The sequence below is a fragment of the Osmerus eperlanus genome, chromosome 19, assembly GCF_963692335.1.
Source record: "Osmerus eperlanus chromosome 19, fOsmEpe2.1, whole genome shotgun sequence".
In the NCBI taxonomy this organism is placed as follows: Eukaryota; Metazoa; Chordata; class Actinopteri; order Osmeriformes; family Osmeridae; genus Osmerus; species Osmerus eperlanus.
The window spans coordinates 11,969,471-11,990,015 of NC_085036.1; the positions used below are offsets into that span (position 1 = coordinate 11,969,471).

At 44.8% G+C, this 20,545-nt stretch overlaps 3 protein-coding genes across 6 annotated transcripts; 2 read left to right on the top strand and 1 right to left on the bottom strand.

Annotated features, from left to right (window-relative positions):
* Positions 1–137: 137 nt before the first annotated feature.
* Positions 138–1,415, bottom strand: tmem223 (transmembrane protein 223). Its single transcript, XM_062486042.1, has 2 exons — positions 750–1,415; positions 138–545 (listed from the first exon to the last, which is right to left on the bottom strand). The coding sequence occupies exons 1-2, from the start codon at positions 1,183–1,185 to the stop codon at positions 247–249; spliced, it is 735 nt and encodes a 244-aa protein (XP_062342026.1). The 5' UTR covers positions 1,186–1,415; the 3' UTR covers positions 138–246.
* Positions 1,416–1,986: 571 nt separating this feature from the next.
* LOC134039365 (cofilin-2-like) lies at positions 1,987–5,711 on the top strand. The gene is made up of 4 exons (XM_062485184.1): positions 1,987–2,052; positions 3,514–3,824; positions 4,494–4,570; positions 4,692–5,711. The coding sequence occupies exons 1-4, from the start codon at positions 2,050–2,052 to the stop codon at positions 4,802–4,804; spliced, it is 504 nt and encodes a 167-aa protein (XP_062341168.1). The 5' UTR covers positions 1,987–2,049; the 3' UTR covers positions 4,805–5,711.
* A 5,633-nt stretch (positions 5,712–11,344) lies between these two features.
* On the top strand, positions 11,345–18,384 carry LOC134039846 (transmembrane protein 151A). 4 transcript variants are annotated; one of them, XR_009932832.1, is made up of 3 exons: positions 11,345–12,083; positions 14,382–16,141; positions 16,216–18,384. XR_009932832.1 is itself a non-coding variant. In XM_062485965.1 (2 exons), the coding sequence occupies exons 1-2, from the start codon at positions 12,024–12,026 to the stop codon at positions 16,020–16,022; spliced, it is 1,701 nt and encodes a 566-aa protein (XP_062341949.1). In that variant the 5' UTR covers positions 11,345–12,023; the 3' UTR covers positions 16,023–18,384. The 4 variants fall into 4 exon arrangements, 2 of the variants coding, with proteins under 2 accessions (XP_062341949.1, XP_062341950.1); XR_009932833.1 differs by having other exon boundaries at positions 14,382–16,116; XM_062485965.1 differs by having other exon boundaries at positions 14,382–18,384.
* Positions 18,385–20,545: the final 2,161 nt, after the last annotated feature.

A 20,545-nucleotide genomic window follows, 5' to 3' on the forward strand; every position in this document is an offset into this window, starting at 1 on the left:
CTAATTTTGACAATTATTACAAGTTGATCTAAATGTACACGCAATAAAACAAGGTTTCGTTTGTCCATTTGTTTTTATATTTTGGATAACTAATTTCCACGCATCGTCATACTCAATGTCTGTTGGAAAAATGAATGTCACATTCACAATTTATTCCATGTTCTAAACAACAAAACAAAATACTTCCGGATGTGGTCTCCTTAACATCACAATACAACATATTGCAGTTGAAAATTAGGCCTAATGTTACAATGGTCTATAGGCCCCGACGGTAATGTCAAACAGTTTGGGATTGTTCAGTGTCCCTTCCTTATCCAATAGGAAATAGAACTTGTGGTCTTTCATCCGGAGCGGAATGAAAGATGGAGACTCCTGTCTGTGGGCATGGCAGGTCACAGATGATAGGGGGACGGTCATTCGCCTGCCTCTGTCTGCTCCCAGAGGGGACTGGGTGGTGACTGTGACCATTGAACCTCCCTTGTGCAAAATCACTTGACTGACTGACCGGCGACAGAAAAGGGCACCAAATCCCCCAATTCCTCCTCCTGGTAAACAAAAGAAATGACACACAAGGAGAGAGATGAGAGATCTACCACACATGTACCAGCAGTAAACCATAGTGATGGGTGCAATTTGTACAAATCGTGCATAATATAATTAGTTTTTTAATGAATTATCGAAGTAGCAGGCTGGATGTAAGATGTGGACTGTCTTGCGTTGAAAAGCAGGGCATCAAACCTATAACCTACCAATAACAAGACAAGTCAACGTGAAACCGTATCTCCAAGCAACAGACCCCAAGTTCATTTCAAAACTCCAAAAGCCTGCCAAACCAGTTGTCTCTACTTTTTTTCCACTTGTATCTCGTAGGCCGGTGAAAGCAAAGTAGGCCAGGTATGTCCAGAAAAGAACCTGACCGCCACAGAAGACTGTTAAGAGGCGAAAGAACCTGGTTCGGTTGTGTTCAAACAGAATGACATCTTTAGTGACAGCTGTAGAGATGGAAAATGGGCGATAAATAGTTTGCTGTTTGTTGGTCTTTAGTAAAACGTTACATACGCCTGGCTTTGTTTGTACATTGAACGATCTTAAGTTGGAACCGAAACTAAGCGTGTAAGTCGTCATTGACTTTAACAGTTTTTGGCGTGCAACGCTGGGGCAACACAGTAAATGATACAACCCCATAGTTCCGCTTCCACGTCCACTACGAGATCCCTTTCGTTCTTCAACGGTTCAAAAGTTTTTATTAATCAACTACTATCAGCTATTGCTTTCAACATATTTGTCCCCAACGCATCATTTATCCTTGCTTTACACATGATGTGTTGAAGAGAGCGGCGCCATGTTATATTACGGATGCAAACTACGGACAGCGCGGTCGTACAAAAATGATCTGCCACGAATTAAAAAGCGCAACAACATTAGTCCTAGTACACGCAGTTTTGGTCACATACTCTTGAGTAATAAACTGACAGACGTTTTGCTTTGTGTTTGAATAAACCGTTGATAATTCGTTTTTCCTTACTCTTGCGACAGTTGTCTATTATTAATTGCCTCACGAATGGTAGACTAAACACACACAGAGCCAATTTGTGTGTTTTATTACAACATATTTCCCGTTTCATCATTTTGTTTCCAGTCTTTATCCAGTACCTGAAAAAAAACCATGCCTGAATGACTTTGCACAAGTGGAAGTTGGGTGCGGTGTGCGTCAAAATTCGTTTCCATATTTGGTAGTACTCTCTACGAGACTCATTGTGGAAGTATTTGCAATAGATTACAGTTGATGGAGTGTGTGGAAGCGTACTGTACACAAGCAATTTTGTTTTTGAAATGATTACACTATGGGAAGATTTATGGTGATGGACTCAAAGCCATGTAAACTAAAGAGAGGTAGCAGGTGACTACTGAAAAAAAAATACAGCTCCCATAACTCCCTTTGCTTTATCAATGCGCGTGTCCGCCTCTTGGTGGTATGTAGAAGTTGAATGCGTGCGAGCACCAAACGTTCATTTTCGACTCAGACTGCGATACAAAAAAGAACCAACTATGGTAACGTTGCGTCAATGTTTCTTGTAGCTTTTTATAGTTTAACATTTTAGATATTGCACCAAAAAGTGTTGCTACTATTGATATATTTTACGTCAGTTGTTTGATTTAGCTACCTAGGTAGCTACTACAAGGCTATAATTGAGAAAGTAGTCAGCTAGCCATAGCTAGATAGTCCCAGCGAGCTAGCTCCAGCTAGGCTAGCTAGCTAACGTTCGTTTAGGCCAGCACGAATATTCGTGCAAGACGTATGTCCGCTTACAGTAGTTACCTACGCTCAACGTTGAGCTAATGTCACTTGACTTGCATAGCAATGAAGCTTTTTGATATTGTTTGCTCGATGGTTTAGATTTGCGTTGGTGCTAGTTGGAATAGCTAGCTAGCAAGTGTAGTTCAGTCTAAGTGTTGCTGTTGCCATAGAAGGAGACTATGTACTACTATGGACTATGTATGTACTATCTACCTAACTGGTGGCCAGCAATAGTTTCTGACCAATATCCGGAATATTTTATTACTTGTCTACTTGGATAAGGTTGTGTGACGATGAACAATTGTGCTCACTTCCTCTATGATGTCGTTCAAGGCCTGGTCGCTGACTGCTTGTCTCAGTCGACCCCACCCTTAAATGCACAAGGAAGGGCGCCGTTTAGCAGCTAATAAAACAGCTTCGTAGACCAGTTGAGTTCAACAATGTGGACATTTTAGTGTTAAGAGTTTGAGACTCGGCAGGAAACGGCGGTTAGACACGCACGTGCCATATCAAGTGATTTAGATTTGCAGGACATGAGTAGCTCGAGCCTCCGGAAGGTGTTTTGCATAATGAATACCGAACACCCCAGCTGTCTCTGCAGTGTTATCTTTTGACCCTTAACTGGCTCTTACCAAGTATTTCTCCTGCTCCATCGTGGATAAAAATTGATAAATCTAGGCTACAACGCAAGAGTCAGAAAGCAAATACAAAAAATGTGTTAATTGTACCGTTTTCATCTCCAAATGGACTAATATTATTCCACCTATTAGCTTATGTCCTAATAAATCATTTTCTTTCGGTCAGGATAATGCATGAAGAAGAATTAGGACTGATTCAGGGTGTGATATTTTATATCCATTAATCCTTTTTGGTTTAAGGCCCAGATACCACTTGTTTATTCTCGATGAAAACCACCTGCTGACAGGAAGACAATGCCTCTGTGTCTGTTATTAATGGGTTTAATGTCTGTCTGTTGGGTGGAAAACGTGAAAAAAGGATTAAGTGGGTTAGGCTAAGACGTATCAATCTGGTTAAATCTGGCAGTTGTCTGGATACCAAGTATAAGGATCTTCTCTGGAGATGTGGTTAAGTACAGAACAGGATCAAATGACGATATTTAGGATGGTTGTCGCCTATTCATATTGACCTGGTGGCCTCTGTTCACCCTGCTTAACCTCCCACATTGACAAGCCCCCCCCCATTCTCTCCCTTAGGCATCCGGGGTGACAGTGACCGATGAAGTTATTACCGTCTTCAACGAGATGAAGGTGCGCAAGGCCCAGGTGAACGAGGAAGACAAGAAGAAGAGGAAGAAGGCCGTGTTGTTCTGCCTGAGTCCAGACAAGAAGAACATCGTTCTGGAGGAGGGGCAAGAGATCCTGGTGGGGCAGGTGGGCGACACCATCGACGACCCCTACCTGCACTTTGTCAAGATGCTCCCTCCGGACGACTGCCGCTACGCCCTGTACGATGCCACCTACGAGACCAAGGAGACCAAGAAGGAGGACCTTGTCTTCATTTTCTGGTGAGGGATCGATTGACATTTTATCACACGTAAGATGGGTGTGGCTCAGGGGGTAGAGCTCTTAACTGCAGATCAAGAGGCCGCAGGTTCAAATTCCCCTTCTGTACGTTGGATAAAAGCGTCTGCTAAACAAATACGTTTCATTTTTTTTTAAAGCATGCTAGTTTCTTAGGTTAGGAATGCCTCCCTGCTGAAGCACACCCACAGAGTATCCACCGATATAGATTACTGTGTTTTTTTTTTTTCCCCTCCTTCAAATCGCTCGATGGCTAAGCCCTGCATGCATCAGCATGGATCTAACAAAGATACAAAAGCCTACATTGATATCAACAGATGGGCTAGTCATCCAAAACAATGATCTCATACATTACTGTGTGCTGATATCAAGGAGACAAATGACATTCTCCATGACCAGTAACAGCCCCCCCCCCACCCTCTCCCTCCCTTATCGGTGCATGCTTAATGAGCCATATTTGGTGAAGAGAATCTAATCTCCCTGTATTGTGTATTTTCAGCTCTGTATACTTAACCTTGCCATGCATAATTTCTGTTTCCCCCATGTTGCTTTTCTGGTGCAATGCTGCTTTTATATTCAGAGAATGTTGATGGCAGTGGTAAAAAAATGACAACCTATACTTTTTTTTTTTTTTGTCACCTTCCGTGAAATAGGGCGCCAGAGAATGCTCCCCTGAAAAGCAAAATGATCTATGCCAGCTCCAAGGATGCCATTAAGAAGAAATTCACAGGTAAGTGGGTAGTTTTATGGATGTAAAAAAATGATATATATATATATATATTTATTTTTATTGTGATCATGGAGTGTGCTATGAGATCACTCAATTACATAAATTCTGTCCGGTCTTATAGGGATTAAGCATGAATGGCAAGTCAACGGTTTGGAGGACATCAAAGACAGGCGCACCTTGGCAGAGAAGCTGGGAGGCTCCTGTGTGGTCACCCTGGAAGGAAGCCCTGTATAAAATCAGCCATGACTACCGGGTCCTGTTAAAGAAGAGGAATTACCCGACTTTAAAAATCCCAGGGTTCATTCCAGAACGCGAAGGAATTGTGTGGGAGGGATTGTGGGTTCAAATTTTACTTCATGGTTTAAGTTGCGGTCATTCCACCTTACAGCACTTCTCTAAATGACGGCCCCCTGTTAAACTTGTATCTCTGTTTTATCCATGCTTCAGCTGAAGATCATTCCCATGTTGTCCTTGCTATCTGACGTCCAGTACTGCTGGTTCAAGCTTACAGTTCCATCAGTTAATACCCATGTACTCCATTTGGACCAATGGGCTTGCTTGTTTTTTTCTACTTAAAATTTCCCAGCATCAATTGCACGTTTTTTCATGGCCCAGATCCTTTGTTATACAATAAAATAACTTGAAACTATTTTGTAAGCTTGGAACTGAATCTGTATGGGAAACTGAAGTAGCAGGTCAACGTTTAGAAGCTTTGTTAGTCACATTTGTATGTTTCTCAAATAAATGTGTCACTAGAAAGTGTATTGTTGTGCAGAGATGTATGACGCAAAGAGAGGTGTACAAACTCATGTTGAAAAATGGATTCTCAAGAGATACAAGTTTAAACAAATGCAATCGCTATGAATAGCAATTTGTGGGAAAATGGATCATAAAATGTATGCATTTTTTTCATCAGACATTCCAAGAGTGTCCTTTTCACATTTATGAAGAACCTAATGTATTGATTTAATGGTTAAAACTGGGTATTTCATTGCACTTCTCTGAATGAACAACAGAAAAGAAGTCTTAAATAGCTATTTGTGATCAATAATTACACAATGTTTTTTGTCAAAGGCTGTCCATATAGTTTCCGCAACTAACAAAAACTGAAAAATAAGAAAATAAAAATCTTTACAGTGTAGTGAATGGAAGTTTTATGTTCACCATTCCATGGTTGTCCCTGAATATTCTCTAAAACGTTGTGAACAACTGTGGATTACATTATAGTGAGTGGTGCTTTAAAAAATATATATCTGGATTAATTACAGAGATGGACTGTGTGTGATTGTACAATGAACCAGAAAGCTGTACTCATTACCATAGTTTAAAATAACTATTCTCAAGGTGAAAATGTAGATTATTGGTCTAATTGATCAGTTGATTTCTTCATCCACTATACACGTGTATCTTGGTAATCTATGAAATTAATTAATTGATTTGCCTAATTTACCAGTTAATCCTCGTTTTGAACACATCTTGTGTGTTGATCAGAACTTTGATCAGCGCTTGTTTATGGTTCATCCCTGCTTTTGTATTTTTAACGGTGCGTTATGCAGCCTTTCCAATATATAATTAGCTCGAGGTCTGATGTATTTGTACTGTAAGAAAAAACTCTTAAAAACAATGAATTGTGACATCACTTGAAACTTGGAAGTGGCCTGTGGGTGAAATAATAGTAGGCTATGGTTTTACCAGCCTTTTACCAACGGCATTTGTCATGGTTTACAGCGGGTTATCACCCCCAGAGGTTTGGAATATGATGCACTCTTGAACCTACCAAGGCTGTATTCGGATTCATGAGAAAAGGGTTACTAAGATTAATGTTTTGATCATAGGCTAGTCTTAATTCCATGTATTTGCACCTTTAGTAATATAGTAAAAATAAATATATAGGCATACAAATGGTGCGTAGTGCACTGAGGATATAGCGAGAATATAGTTTATTTGCCAAATTTAGCATGGTTATGGTCAGTGAAACTGTATCTTGAGCTTTCTGCAAACCTTGATTATAGTAAAGTGTGATAATTTAAAGTGCTTAATAATACATACGGAGAATTAATTCCTTTTGCTCCCAAATGAATTTTTGGACAACTTGAACGGGGATTTTAAAGTGGGTTAATTCATTGAATTTAGATAGAAAATGGGATATTGCAGTTGGAATAAGCCTTCAAGAGGAAGTTGCGGTTAATATTGTGGGTGTTTTTGTCTTCTGTCAAAATAAATAAAATGCACTTCCGTTACTCTTTGAGAGACATTGATTATTTACTGCTGATTGTGCTTTTTCCGGTGTTGTATCACCCGATGCATGACTCTGGATTGGCACCCCCTCGCGGGAGCGCGCGCGAATCAAAGAGTGAAGGATTTCGTCTTGATATCGCAACCAAACGAAGGGGAAACAGAAGTCTCACATTATACTTCCTTTGTTATAGAATGCAAGAGAAGAATGTCGGTTATCTGTGTAAATATCAGATGCTATTTTCAACACAAAATCCTTAAAATTCTTCATTCAAACCATATAGTAACGAACGCGAACTAACATTCTTGCTCCACGACATCGCATTCTGAGGAAATATAACCCAGTTTGATTACCAAAGGAAATGTATTTTGTGTAGCAGGTTCAAAGTATTTCACATGGCTCTTCATACTAATGTATAATAGGTTCAAAGGCATGCGATTTTAATGCAGTTAGCCTGCGCGTAGGGTGGGTTACTCAGACAGGTCGAAAACAACAGCCTTCTGATCCAGAATAGGCTATCAGCTGTCCTGAAAAGGGACCAAAGGTTCACACGCCTATAGCTAACAAAAGACAAGTAATAAAAACGATGTATCAACTATGTATCAACATCAAAAGAAATGTTCTCACCATTAAAATCCTTTTTTTAAACAGGAAATATTACTCTTATTGTTTAAGTCAATGAAATAAATGAAAAAATAAAACATAATAATCCCACACCTACCATGGACTATTCTGATTTCAGACCTGTCCACCCTATACATACATATGTATTGGTATTAAATTTATGCTAAATGTACATAATGCTGGAGTAGAAGGGAAAAAACGTATGCAGGGGGAGAGCATTTCATGGCAGGCCTTGTTTTCCATTTGATGTAAGTGCAATGCACTCCCTGCTAACACTGACTAGGAAAGTGTCACATGCCTGACACTTACTCATACTAGTGCCCTCATTGTACCGTATGAATCATTTGATGCTGGGATATACAGAACAGACAATAGAGGGGGTGCATTTCATGGCAGGCTTAATGCACCCCCTGCTAACCCTGACTAGGAGAGTGTTACATGCCTGAAACTTACTGTGCTTACTCATACTAGGGCCCTCAGTGTACAGTAAGAATCATTTGATGCTGGGATATACAGAACAGACAATAGAGGGGGGTGCATTTCACGACAGGCTTGTTGTATTCCGTCTTGCAAAGAAATGCACCCCCTGCTAACTCTGACTAAGAAAGTGTCACATGCCTGAAACTTACTGTGGTTACTCATACTAGTGCCCTAAGTGTACAGTAAGAATCATTTGATGCTGGGATATACAGAACAGACAGTAGAGGGGGTGCATTTCATGGCAGGCTTGTTGTATTCCTTCTTGCCATGAAATGCACCCCCTGCTAACTCTGACTACGAAAGTGTCACATGCCTGAAACTTACTGTGGTTACTCATACTAGTGACCTCAGTGTAGAGTAAGAATCATTTGATGCTGGGATATACAGAACAGACAATAGAGGGCGGTGCATTTCACGACAGGCTTGTTGTATTCCTTCTTGCCATGAAATGCACCCCCTGCTAACTCTGACTAGGAAAGTGTCACATGCCTGAAACTTACTGTGGTTACTCATACTAGTGCCCTAACTGTACAGTAAGAATCATTTGATGCTGGGATATACAGAACAGACAGTAGAGGGGGTGCATTTCATGGCAGGCTTAATGCACCCCCTGCTAACCCTGACTAGGAAAGTCTTACATGCCTGAAACTTACTGTGCTTACTCATACTAGGGCCCTCAGTGTACAGTAAGAATCATCTGATGCTGGGATATACAGAACAGACAGTAGAGCGGGGTCCATTTCACAACAGGCTTCTTGTATTCCTTCTTGCCATGAAATGCACCCCCTGCTAACTCTGACTAGGAAAGTGCCACATGCCTGAAACTTACTGTGGTTACTCATACTAGTGCCCTCAGTGTACAGTAAGAATCATTTGATGCTGGGATATACAGAACAGACAATAGAGGGGGGTGCATTTCATGACAGGCTTGTTGTATTCCTTCTTGCCATGAAATGCACCCCCTGCTAACTCTGACTAGGAAAGTGTCACATGCCTGAAACTTACTGTGGTTACTCATATTAGTGCCCTCAGTGTACGGTAAGAATAATTTGATGCTGGGATATACAGAACAGACAGTAGAGGGGGTGCATTTCATGGCAGGCTTAATGCACCCCCTGCTAACCCTAACTAGGAAAGTGTTACATGCCTGAAACTTACTGTGCTTACTCATACTAGTGCCCTTACTGTACAGTAAGAATCATTTGATGCTGGGATATACAGAACAGACAATAGAGGGGGGTGCATTTCACGACAGGCTTGTTGTATTCCTTCTTGCCATGAAATGCACCCCCTGCTAACTCTGACTAGGAAAGTGTCACATGCCTGTAACTTACTGTGGTTACTCATACTAGTGCCCTCAGTGTACAGTAAGAATCATTTGATGCTGGGATATACAGAACAGACAGTAGAGGGGGTGCATTTCATGGCAGGCTTAATGCACCCCTGCTAACTCTGACTAGGAAAGTGTCACATGCCTGAAACTTACTGTGGTTACTCATATTAGTGCCCTCAGTGTACGGTAAGAATAATTTGATGCTGGGATATACAGAACAGACAGTAGAGGGGGTGCATTTCATGGCAGGCTTAATGCACCCCCTGCTAACCCTAACTAGGAAAGTGTTACATGCCTGAAACTTACTGTGCTTACTCATACTAGTGCCCTTACTGTACAGTAAGAATCATTTGATGCTGGGATATACAGAACAGACAATAGAGGGGGGTGCATTTCACGACAGGCTTGTTGTATTCCTTCTTGCCATGAAATGCACCCCCTGCTAACTCTGACTAGGAAAGTGTCACATGCCTGTAACTTACTGTGGTTACTCATACTAGTGCCCTCAGTGTACAGTAAGAATCATTTGATGCTGGGATATACAGAACAGACAGTAGAGGGGGTGCATTTCATGGCAGGCTTAATGCACCCCTGCTAACTCTGACTAGGAAAGTGTCACATGCCTGAAACTTACTGTGGTTACTCATACTAGTGCCCTCAGTGTACAGTAAGAATCATTTGATGCTGGGATATACAGAACAGACAGTAGAGGGGGTGCATTTCATGGCAGGCTTAATGCACCCCCTGCTAACCCTGACTAGGAAAGTGTTACATGCCTGAAACTTACTGTGCTTACTCATACTAGGGCCCTTAGTGTACAGTAAGAATCATTTGATGCTGGGATATACAGAACAGACAATAGAGGGGGGTGCATTTCACGACAGGCTTCTTGTATTCCTTCTTGCCATGAAATGCACCCCCTGCTAACTCTGACTACGAAAGTGTCACATGCCTGAAACTTACTGTGGTTACTCATACTAGTGCCCTCAGTGTACCGTACGAATCATTTGATGCTGGGATATACAGAACAGACAATAGAGGGGGGTGCATTTCACGACAGGCTTGTTGTATTCCTTCTTGCCATGAAATGCACCCCCTGCTAACTCTGACTAAGAAAGTGTCACATGCCTGAAACTTACTGTGGTTACTCATACTAGTGCCCTAAGTGTACAGTAAGAATCATTTGATGCTGGGATATACAGAACAGACAGTAGAGGGGGTGCATTTCACGACAGGCTTGTTGTATTCCTTCTTGCCATGAAATGCACCCCCTGCTAACTCTGACTACGAAAGTGTCACATGCCTGAAACTTACTGTGCTTACTCATACTAGGGCCCTCAGTGTACAGTAAGAATCATTTGATGCTGGGATATACAGAACAGACAATAGAGGGGGGTGCATTTCACGACAGGCTTGTTGTATTCCTTCTTGCCATGAAATGCACCCCCTGCTAACCCTGACTAGGAAAGTGTTACATGCCTGAAATTTACTGTGGTTACACGTACTAGCCCCATCTTGTGCAATGCACACACTCACAAAACTCACTCATGTAGGTAATCCCTAAATATAAAGGAAGCCTTTGTTCCACAAAAGTATTATTTTAATGTAAATAAACCAGCCTAACAATGATTAATGCCAAAACAAATAAAGTATAATGTGAGACTTCTGTCTCCCCTTCGTTTGGTTTCGATATCAAGATGAAATCCTTCACTCTGTGATTCGTGCGCGCTCCCGCGAGGGGGTGCCAATCCGGGGAGTCATGCATCGGGTGATACAACACAGGGACCAGACGGACTGGGTTTGATCATAAAAATAGCTCCAAAAAGCAAGGGTTGGCTACAGCAAGGTTGCGATGCGATTACATTTCTAGTGCGTTTTAAACGAGTGCACATAACAGGAGAGCAATATTAATGTGAATAAACATCTCCAAGATAGTATTTGCTGCGACCTCGTTTAAACTAGAAAGGAAAACATTGTGTAGCTTCCATTATAGGACTAGATCCAGGTTCTACCTTTCTGAAGAGTCACTTATTCACTAGATTCACCAGGGTTGAAGAGTGTAAACCTTACAGGAAGGTAGATTTCCAGGAGCAGGGTTGGACTGTAAACCTGCAGGAGGGTATCTCTCCTGGAACATGGATGGAGTGTAGCTCTCCAGGAACATGGATGGAGTGTAGCTCTCCAGGAACATGGATGGAGTGTAGCTCTCCAGGAACTGAGTCCTGCCACCAAGATTCTTATTTGGAGGCAGCTCTGGCACCGCTGCTTGACGTCAGCTTTTTAACCATCGAGACGAAATGTGCAGGTAAATACTCGGCTGTTACGTGACGTAAGGGGCGGAGTGAGATTGGAATAATCATGCGAGATTTATTTCTTAATGGAGATTCGCACGACAGTATAGAGAATTGACATACAGCACAGTTTAGGCTACTGGCACAGTGAGCAAGGCTATTTTCTGCCTCCTGTGTCGATTTTGGTTACAAATGAGTAATGTTGGAAGAACCACGGCCGCTACGCAAGCTCTTGGGATATCATCACCGGAAAAGATGATCACGCTGAAGTGAGAGGTTTGGAACTGAGGCGGCAATGCCGTTTTAGTCGAGAGAACTTGGCTAACCAGGAGACTGCTTGAGAACGTCGGCTCGTGGGGAATCGAAATTAGATATGCAGAATGTTGACACAACATATGCTAAAAGAAATCTGGACACTGTGCCCAATTTCGTGGGTAACAGAACTCCGATATCTACTGCCAAACCGTAGCAAGTGAGGAGCGAGCAAAGATGCCTGCAGTGACCGTGACCGGAGAAGCGCCCTTTCTCAACGGGGGTGGGAGAGAAGAGGTAGAACGTTGGTTTGTCTGTGTGTCTACGTGGGTTCCTGTTTTTGTGTGCGTGCACGCTATATGCGCTTGAGAGTGTACTAAACATGTAGCCTATGTGTTATTTTACCATTTTAACACTCCCTTAACACAGTCAAGTGGCAACAAAATCCTCCACTCCGAGACCAACATGTTGAGCGCAAAAAGCTGTGCAGTTTGAGATGGGGGTTTGAGTGTTGAGCTCACATCAGTTTCCAGCGCAAGACCATACGCTCGTAGATTTTAGCATTGTGCCCCACAAGGTGACTAGAAGAGTCGCCCTTCGTTAACGGAGAGACTGAACTGCAATGCAGTTGGAACATGAGGAGAAATATTGGATATGCGACATGACTTATCTTACAAGAGGAACCATTAATCACTAAAATTGTATTGATAGATTAGCAGGTTAAAGGCTTCAAATGATCATTAATCACCGTATGGACCTTAAAGACGAGCACAGGTGACATTTATTAATGTTCCTTGCTCCATAATGCTAGCCGTCTGTAATGTCTTGTTAGCCGTCTGTAATGTCTGGACGTGCAGTGACTGCATCCATTTCTCCACCTCGCAGTGCCCCCAAAGATGGGATGCTTAGGGCAGCGCACATATTCTGGTCAAATCTTTCCCAGGACATTTGACAATGTAATCTAACTAACAAGGACCACGAGTCAGCTCTTATATTCCATCTAACGCCTTCGAGTAAGTAAGGAAATCTTGCTCGATTCCAAAACAGTGGCAGATGTAGCCTACTAGTGCAAAGCGGTTGGCAAAACTTTTAGCATTATTCTGTACAGTAAACTTTGTTGTGAAGCATCATTGCCTTAGTTACGCCGCCAACCGACACAGGGTATGGATGAGCAACACTATTGTTTTTTATTGTAGACATTAACTAGCATTAGACAGAGAGAACGCGATTAGACCATCAGGACAGGATAATAACTGTCTCTTTAAAGGAAGATTACTCTGATCAATGTGGCACAAAGTCGTTTCACGATCCTACTGTCAATACATTCAGTGGAAAAGAGAAGTATTTTTTTTTTATAACTCCTGGTCCCACTCCCTTTCTCTCAGTTTTTTTTAATCTTCCTAGCTAATTGGCTTTTTAGTGCAGGGCACATTGAGAGATGGCCCATCATTAAAACACTCCCACACACACGCACACATTATTTCTGTCTCTCTCACTGTAAGTATAACATAGACGTTCTATCTGCGTTGCTCTCCAGACCACGACTGGCAGTGCAATTAAACCCCTTTCACCTCCACTAAGCTGAATCCATATCCTCAGTCGTGGCATCAGCCTGCCCTTTTACAGAGCACACACGCAGCAGGGGGACAGAGGGGGTCTTTTTGAGAGGGTATAGCTCGGTGGTTAAAGCACTTGACTACAGATCAAGAGGTCATAAGTTCAAATCACACCCCTATACATCTTTAGATGACTTTGGATAAAAGCATCAGCTAAATGTATATGTTATTGTCTGACTCCTCCCGGAATCCTTCTGATTCTTCAGAGTCCTACCACTCCCTCTCTTCCTTCACTTAGTCCCGTCCAGGAGCCATTCTAAGCATGTACTGCTTTATCACTCTGCCTGTGCCACGGTACCTTTCACTGCCTCTGGCAGAAGACTGCAATCTGCACTCTCCCCCACTCTAATGAGGTCTAAAAGCATCAGGCTTTTCCAATGTCCGCTAAAACCCTGTGCTTAAGAGGGGCTGTGTGTGGTATGGGTTACACCCTGCCAGGAAATGTGAACACGTCTCCAGAGACTGAGATGATGCATCTAGTTTTCAGCATGAGAAGGGTGCGGGGCAGGGCAGTCCAGATGGGGACATTGGGAAGCAAAATGTATTGACTTTCATTCCCTATCAGAAGCAGAATATCAGGTTTTAATCCTCTCCTTTCCTTGTCTCTCTTCTCCTGTTGTTTACCACCCCTCCCCGCAATCCTTCTACCTATCTTTCTTTTCCTCCTCCCTTTGGCAACTGTAACTCATCATCATTTGTCTTGTCCCTCTCAACCACAACGCTTTGATCGACATCCCATTCACAACTCTAACGATACTCAACCCATTGTTATCTTTCCTGTCATCCTCTCAAACTTTCAAACATCATGCTTTGTCCCTGAGCCTTGACCGTATCTCCCATTTATAACTTTCTAATGAAATATCTGTGTGCCTACCTCTCCCCCCCGCCCCTCTCCCCCCGTTCTCCATACCTTGTCCCCCCCCCCCCTGCCCCTCTCCCCCACCCCCTGTTCTCCAAACCCCCACCCTGTACCCCGTAGCAGCGTCCCTGTAAACCCTCCCTCCCCGGCTCCCTGTGTCGAGAGTCCCACTGGAAATGCCTGCTCCTCACGCTACTCATGTTCGGCTGCTTCGGCACGCTCAGCTGGTGCTCTCTCTACCGAGTCACCGTCATGGCCGCCGACGACCACGGCCTCTACTACGGCGGCCGAGCCCGGCTCTACCACGACAGCCCCTGCTCAAACGGCTACGTCTACATCCCCGTGGCCTTCCTGGTCATGCTCTACATCGTCTACCTGGTGGAGTGCTGGCACTGCTACTCCAAGACGGCCTCGCTGGCAAGGGTGGAGATCAGCCAGGTGTACGACCGAGTCCAGAGGCTGCAGCAGGCCATGCCCTGCATCTGGTGGAAGGCCATCAGCTACCACTATGTCCGCCGGACGCGTCAGGTGACGCGCTATCGCAACGGCGACGCCTACACCACCACGCAGGTCTACCACGAGCGGGTCAACACGCACGCCTCCAGCTCCGAGTTCGACTACACCCGGCACGGCGTGAAGGACGTGTCCAAGGAGCTCCTGGGGCTTCTGGAACACGCCGCCACCCGCCTTCGCTTCACCAAGTGCTTCTCCTTCTCCTCCGCCCGCGCCGAGGCCGCCTACCTCACCCAGCGCGCTTGCTTCTTCGCCGACAACGAAGGTCTGGACGACTACATGGAGGCGCGCGAGGGCATGCACCTGAAGAACGTCGACTTCCGGGAGAACATGCTGGCGTTCCCCGACCCCGCGCGGCAACCCTGGTTCTCCCGACGACACGTGTTCTGGCTGGCCTCCGCCCTGCTGTTGTCCTGGCCGTTGCGCGTCATCTCGGAGTACCGGACTGCCTACGTCCACTACCACGTGGAGAAGCTGTTCGGCGAGAACGAGGACGCCAACGACAACAACAGCGCCGAGGCGGGGAGCTACCGTCATGGTCTGGGGGCGAGGGAGCGCGGGGGCCCCAGGCTGCGCGTCATCTCCAGGGTCAACACGGTGGACATCACCGAACTGGAGTGGCACATTCGCTGCAACCAGCAGATGGTCCCCAGTTACTCCGAGGCGGTGTTGATGGACCTCAACACCGGCGCGCTGGCGCCCACGCCGCACAACCTGACGAGGAGGAACTCCAGCTACGTCCTCCAGAGCTGCCCCAGGTGCTGCAGGTCCACCAGCAGCTCCTCGCTGCCCTCGCGCGTCAGGGGCAACGTCGCGATGGGCGCCGGGTCTTTGCGGAGCGGGACGGTGGGGAGGCTAGGGGGCGGAGGGAGGCTGGCTCTCAGCCGTAGTGTGTTCTCTCTGGGGCGCCTGCACACGGTGCGTCAGGCCTGCCTGTTCCACTCCAGGAGCCTCGGAGGAGGACTGGGAGGCCGGGGGGACGACGGGGGAGGAGGGGGTGGGTTTCTGGGGCTGCGGAGGACCAACGAGGAAGGCAGAGGGGTCCTGGTGGGAGACGGAGACGAAGAGGATGAGAACGAGGTTCGGCTGCAGGAAGACGGGGAGCAGGAAGTGGAGGGAGGGAGGTCAGAGGTCAGGGAGGGGATCACAGAGAGGCCTCCAGCCTATCAGGAAGCTCTCCACTTCCCTGTTCTTATCGTCCACGGTGAGGAGAGCTGTCATGGAGGTGGAGACCTGGACGCGGGATAGTCCCCTGTGATTGGCTAGGGTGATATACACTGCGATTGGCTAGGGTAATATACACTGCGATTGGCTAGGGTGATATACACTGCGATTGGCTAGGGTGATGTACACTGCGATTGTCTAGGGTGATATACACTGCGATTGGCTAGGGTGATATACACTGCGATTGGCTAGGGTGATGTACACTGCAATTGTCTAGGTGATATACACAACTGAAACTATGGAACGAGAAAGAGTAGAATAAGGAAGTAGAGGGACGGTCTGTGTGTGTGGAGGTGAGGACATGATTGGAATGCTGTTAGATGGTTGAATTGAATGGTTTAGTCACGGTGACCGGAAAACAGTCTGGACCTGTAAGGTTGACCTTCCTTATCAGAAAAACGGGTTGAAGTTTGAGATTATAACAAGACTGTTGTGAGGGACAATATATGTCAAATGTCTTGTGTGGCGCACAGTGCACGAGTTGCACTTTATTTTATAGTACAGAACCACACACAACTATGAAGTGAATACCAGGGCAAAAAGTACCATCAGAACAACAAAATGGCCGTCTTGGTACGAAACGGAAGCTGTTCTTTGCATGTTTCCTCCAGCATCAACAGATGTGTGACTCCGTGAAATGTTAGGTGATCTAAGAGGCTTTCTGAATTTAGAGGTTTGGTGGGAGGTAGGAGAAGGTAGTTGTGAAGGAAAGACAAGTTTAACTTTTCAAGCCGAATCTGCAAATTGGTCTTTGTAAAGAAAACAATGTGGTTATAGTTAAACGTTCAGGTTGCACATGGACAGAACAATTATAATGCAGTAGATTTACCTTCAGTGTATCAATATTAAAACATATTTAACCTAGATAATATAGTGACGTCATCAGAAGCAGCATGATTGCATAGACAGTCCAAAACTCAACAATCCTCTTATAACTATACCTGCCCAACAGGATGGCAGTAATGACATGTGATCAGAAATACACAGTATAGGAACATCTAGATGCAAAATGTTCAACTTTAGGCGTATTAGTTTAGATCATTCAGTAGTATCTAATAGGGAGTCAGGTGGCTGAGCGGTGAGGGAATCGGGCTAGTAATCCGAAGGTTGCCAGTTCGATTCCCGGTCATGCCAACTGACGTTGTGTCCTTGGGCGAGGCACTTCACCCTACTTGCCTCGGGGGAATGTCCCTGTACTTACTGTAAGTCGCTCTGGATAAGAGCGTCTGCTAAATGTAAATGTAATAGTATACAAACGTCCTCCATAATGATGCGATGAGTCCTGAAGGGTCCTACTGGAGATCAGAGCTGGTGCCACGGATGTTTGGGATCAACATGAAGACGCGTGCGGTCCTTCCTGTCCGAGCTGGACCAGGGGGAACACGGCAGGCGGAGCAGGGGGAGGACCAGGCGGGCAGAGCGGGAAATCAACCGCACCTGAGCGACTCGAGTTGCTCCGTCTCTGTTCTTCCTGAAACGAGACAACCCCTCCCCCCATGAAACACGACACCCCCTTCCCCCCTTTTTCAAAATCTCGGCCACGTGTCCTCCACTTTTATAAAGCAGGGGGGTTCCTCCAAGTCTCAGGTATACCCACTGTGACATCACCGTGTGAGGTCAGCTAGGTTGCAGTCCCATACTCACATTCTCTCGTCTTTCTGTTGGTCCCATCAACAATACTGTGTGTGCAGAAACCTTGACGCATATCAAATATCGTCATATTTGTTAATGTTGCAAGTAGACAAAATGTCTCCGAAAATCTCTTTGTCTGTCGCTGTCAGATAGCTCTGGTAATTCTGATATTTCTGAGGAATTGGTATAGTTCAGTGAGAGAGTATTTTACTGTGTAGCTAGGTTAAGATTCCACTCTGCACATCCCTTTGGAGAAAAGCACCTGCTAACTATCTACATTCATTGTCGTGATCTAGATTAGTTTACTCGGCACATAAATCAGCATTACCCGCTCAGTGTAATGTGGTTTAAATAAACGTATTGTGTCCAAGCACAACTAAACACAGTAAATACCAATACCGAGATACAGATACAAACCAGCACGCTAATATGTGCTCTGCTGTTCATACAAACAAACCTACTGTAGGTGCACGTTTTAAGCACAATCTTGCTTAAAGTTGCCACGCAATCTCCTAGCACGAACATTTTAACAGGTAATTTCCAATATTGAACAGTAATAATGTACTGGCATCGTTAAGCACCACAGTGAAGTCAGTGTGTGTAACGCTAACCCTAGTGAAATACAAAAGCACATCGAATCATGACAATGACTGTGGCAACTCCTTAATTATTAACTATTACAAATCCATGTTGAATGTGATCATGTTGAGTATGGTGGTGGCACAGAAGCACTAATAAAGTCTGTCAACTTTAATGTTTTCTCATTGTCTTTTTTTGTTGATAATATATTTGTCAAATAATATATTTGTAGTAACAATTTATATTATTATGATGACCAGTAATATGTTATTTAACTGGTGGATTTGGTTCACATGAAAACTATGGATGATGACATGAAAGTACATTCAAGCCACAGTATTTTGGCTGCTTTCCCTCTCCCCCTCCCTTCCGTCTCATCTTCCCCCTCCCTCCCTCTTTCCTCTCATCTTCCCTCCCCCTCCCTCCCTCTTTCCTCTCATCTTCCCTCCCCTCCCTCCCTCCTTTCTCTCATCTTCCCTCCCTCCTCTCTCTCCCCTCCCTCTCCCTCCTCTCCTCTCATCTTCCCTCCCCTCCTTCCCTCCATAATCTGGATTTGGGGCGGGGCTGTGACCCATCACGTCTCATGTGAAACACAAGCTGGACATCCACTGTTTTGGGACCTGAGAGATGAGGGAATATCTCGGGACAGGAAACACTGTGCACGTTTTCCACACGTGAAACGGTTCAAGTTGTGGTAAGTAACAAATAGGTGATTTTTCCATTCTTGGTTTCTTCTCTAGATTAGTGTAAATCATTTGTGGGTACATGGATAATACTTTCTATTTGGAATTCCAGTTACAGAACAGGGACAAAACATAACATTGGTGTGATTATATTTATAGTCAGTCACATGTAAGCCTCTTTAAATTAGAATACAAGTAGTCGCTTATTCCATTTCGCTGTTGACACAGCGAGTAGTGGGAGTTTTGTCACCAGAAAATAAGCCAGAAGAAATAAGATTAGCAGTAAGCTGCTTGCAGATGATGATCAAGACAATGGCTGCCGTCAATCATAGTCTTCATTCACAAGAGGAGGGCTGTGGATTCGAAAGTGGTTTTAATGTGAACTGTACGGCGACGTTAAATCACGCCAGTCAAGTTCAGTTTGTATTCCTCCTAAGGGTTGGCTAGTTCAGCTCTGTGTTTGAGAACTCGTCTTCCTGCTCCCACCATCCACTAAACTACCATCCAACACTTCTCTCCCTGTCCGTCACCCTGTCCGTCTACCCCTCATGCTTATACCCCTCGAGTCTGATAACTCTTGATCGTTTTCTATGTAACCCTCAACCTCCAACAGTGTCATATCCCATCCTGCCACCCCACCCAGCCGGATCCAACCGTGTCATACCACCCAACCCCCCCACCACTCCACTAAGCCCAACCCAACAGCCTCCGACCCCCCTAACCCCCCCCTTCCCTCCACCCAAACAACCTCATAACCCCTTACAACCACCCCACCCACCCATCCCGATGTCTAAGGAGCAGGTGGACTCAGTGGTGCTCAGCGTGGAGGCTGTGCTGGCAGAGGCTGCCAGGCTGCAGGACCGGTGCCAGGCGCAGAGCGGCCAGCTGGCCGTGGTGAGTGCCCAGCTGAGGCAGGAGACACTCAGCCTGCGAGAGCACAGCCAGGCCGTGCAGGCAGACATGGCCGCCATGCGCAGGACCCTGGAGAAGTTGCTGGACACCAAAGCGGCTTTCGAAGCGAAAGAAAGACAATGTCGTAAACTGAGCAGGCAACTGTGAGAGAGTTGGGGGGTTTGATGAGGGATGGGGTGAAAGTGGAGTAGTGAGATTTTAGAAATGACATGAGAGGCTTTTATTTGTTCAAATAATCTTCAAACACACTTAAAATATCATGGTAATGAGTGGAAATGAAACCATGATTGTCTATCATGAAACAACAATTTTGCACCAACCTTCTTTCAATGAATTGCATTTCCCTAACAGAATGTATATATTTAGTTTCAGACGATTGTGAAAGTTTGAGTTAGAGGAAAATGTACCCTGTAAATAAAAAAGCGTCCATGTGTGTCAAAAAAAGAAAGTCTGACTATGTCATGTGAAGACAATTATTGATTTTGATCCTATTAGTCTTTGGCAGTTTGTTGATATCATGTTACTTATATCACTATCTCTCAATCTCATCTACAGCCAAGCTGAAAATAATATTCAGCACTTTGCACCTCTCAATTTCTGTAGCAGACTATATTACATCTGGATAAACCTGATTCACAGTGGTTCCCTACCACATCTCAAAACCCACACTCAGCTCAGACCCATTCTGGAGGGTTCCCATGCAGGATCCAGGGTGCGTTGACCTGGTGAAGAGGTCAGGGG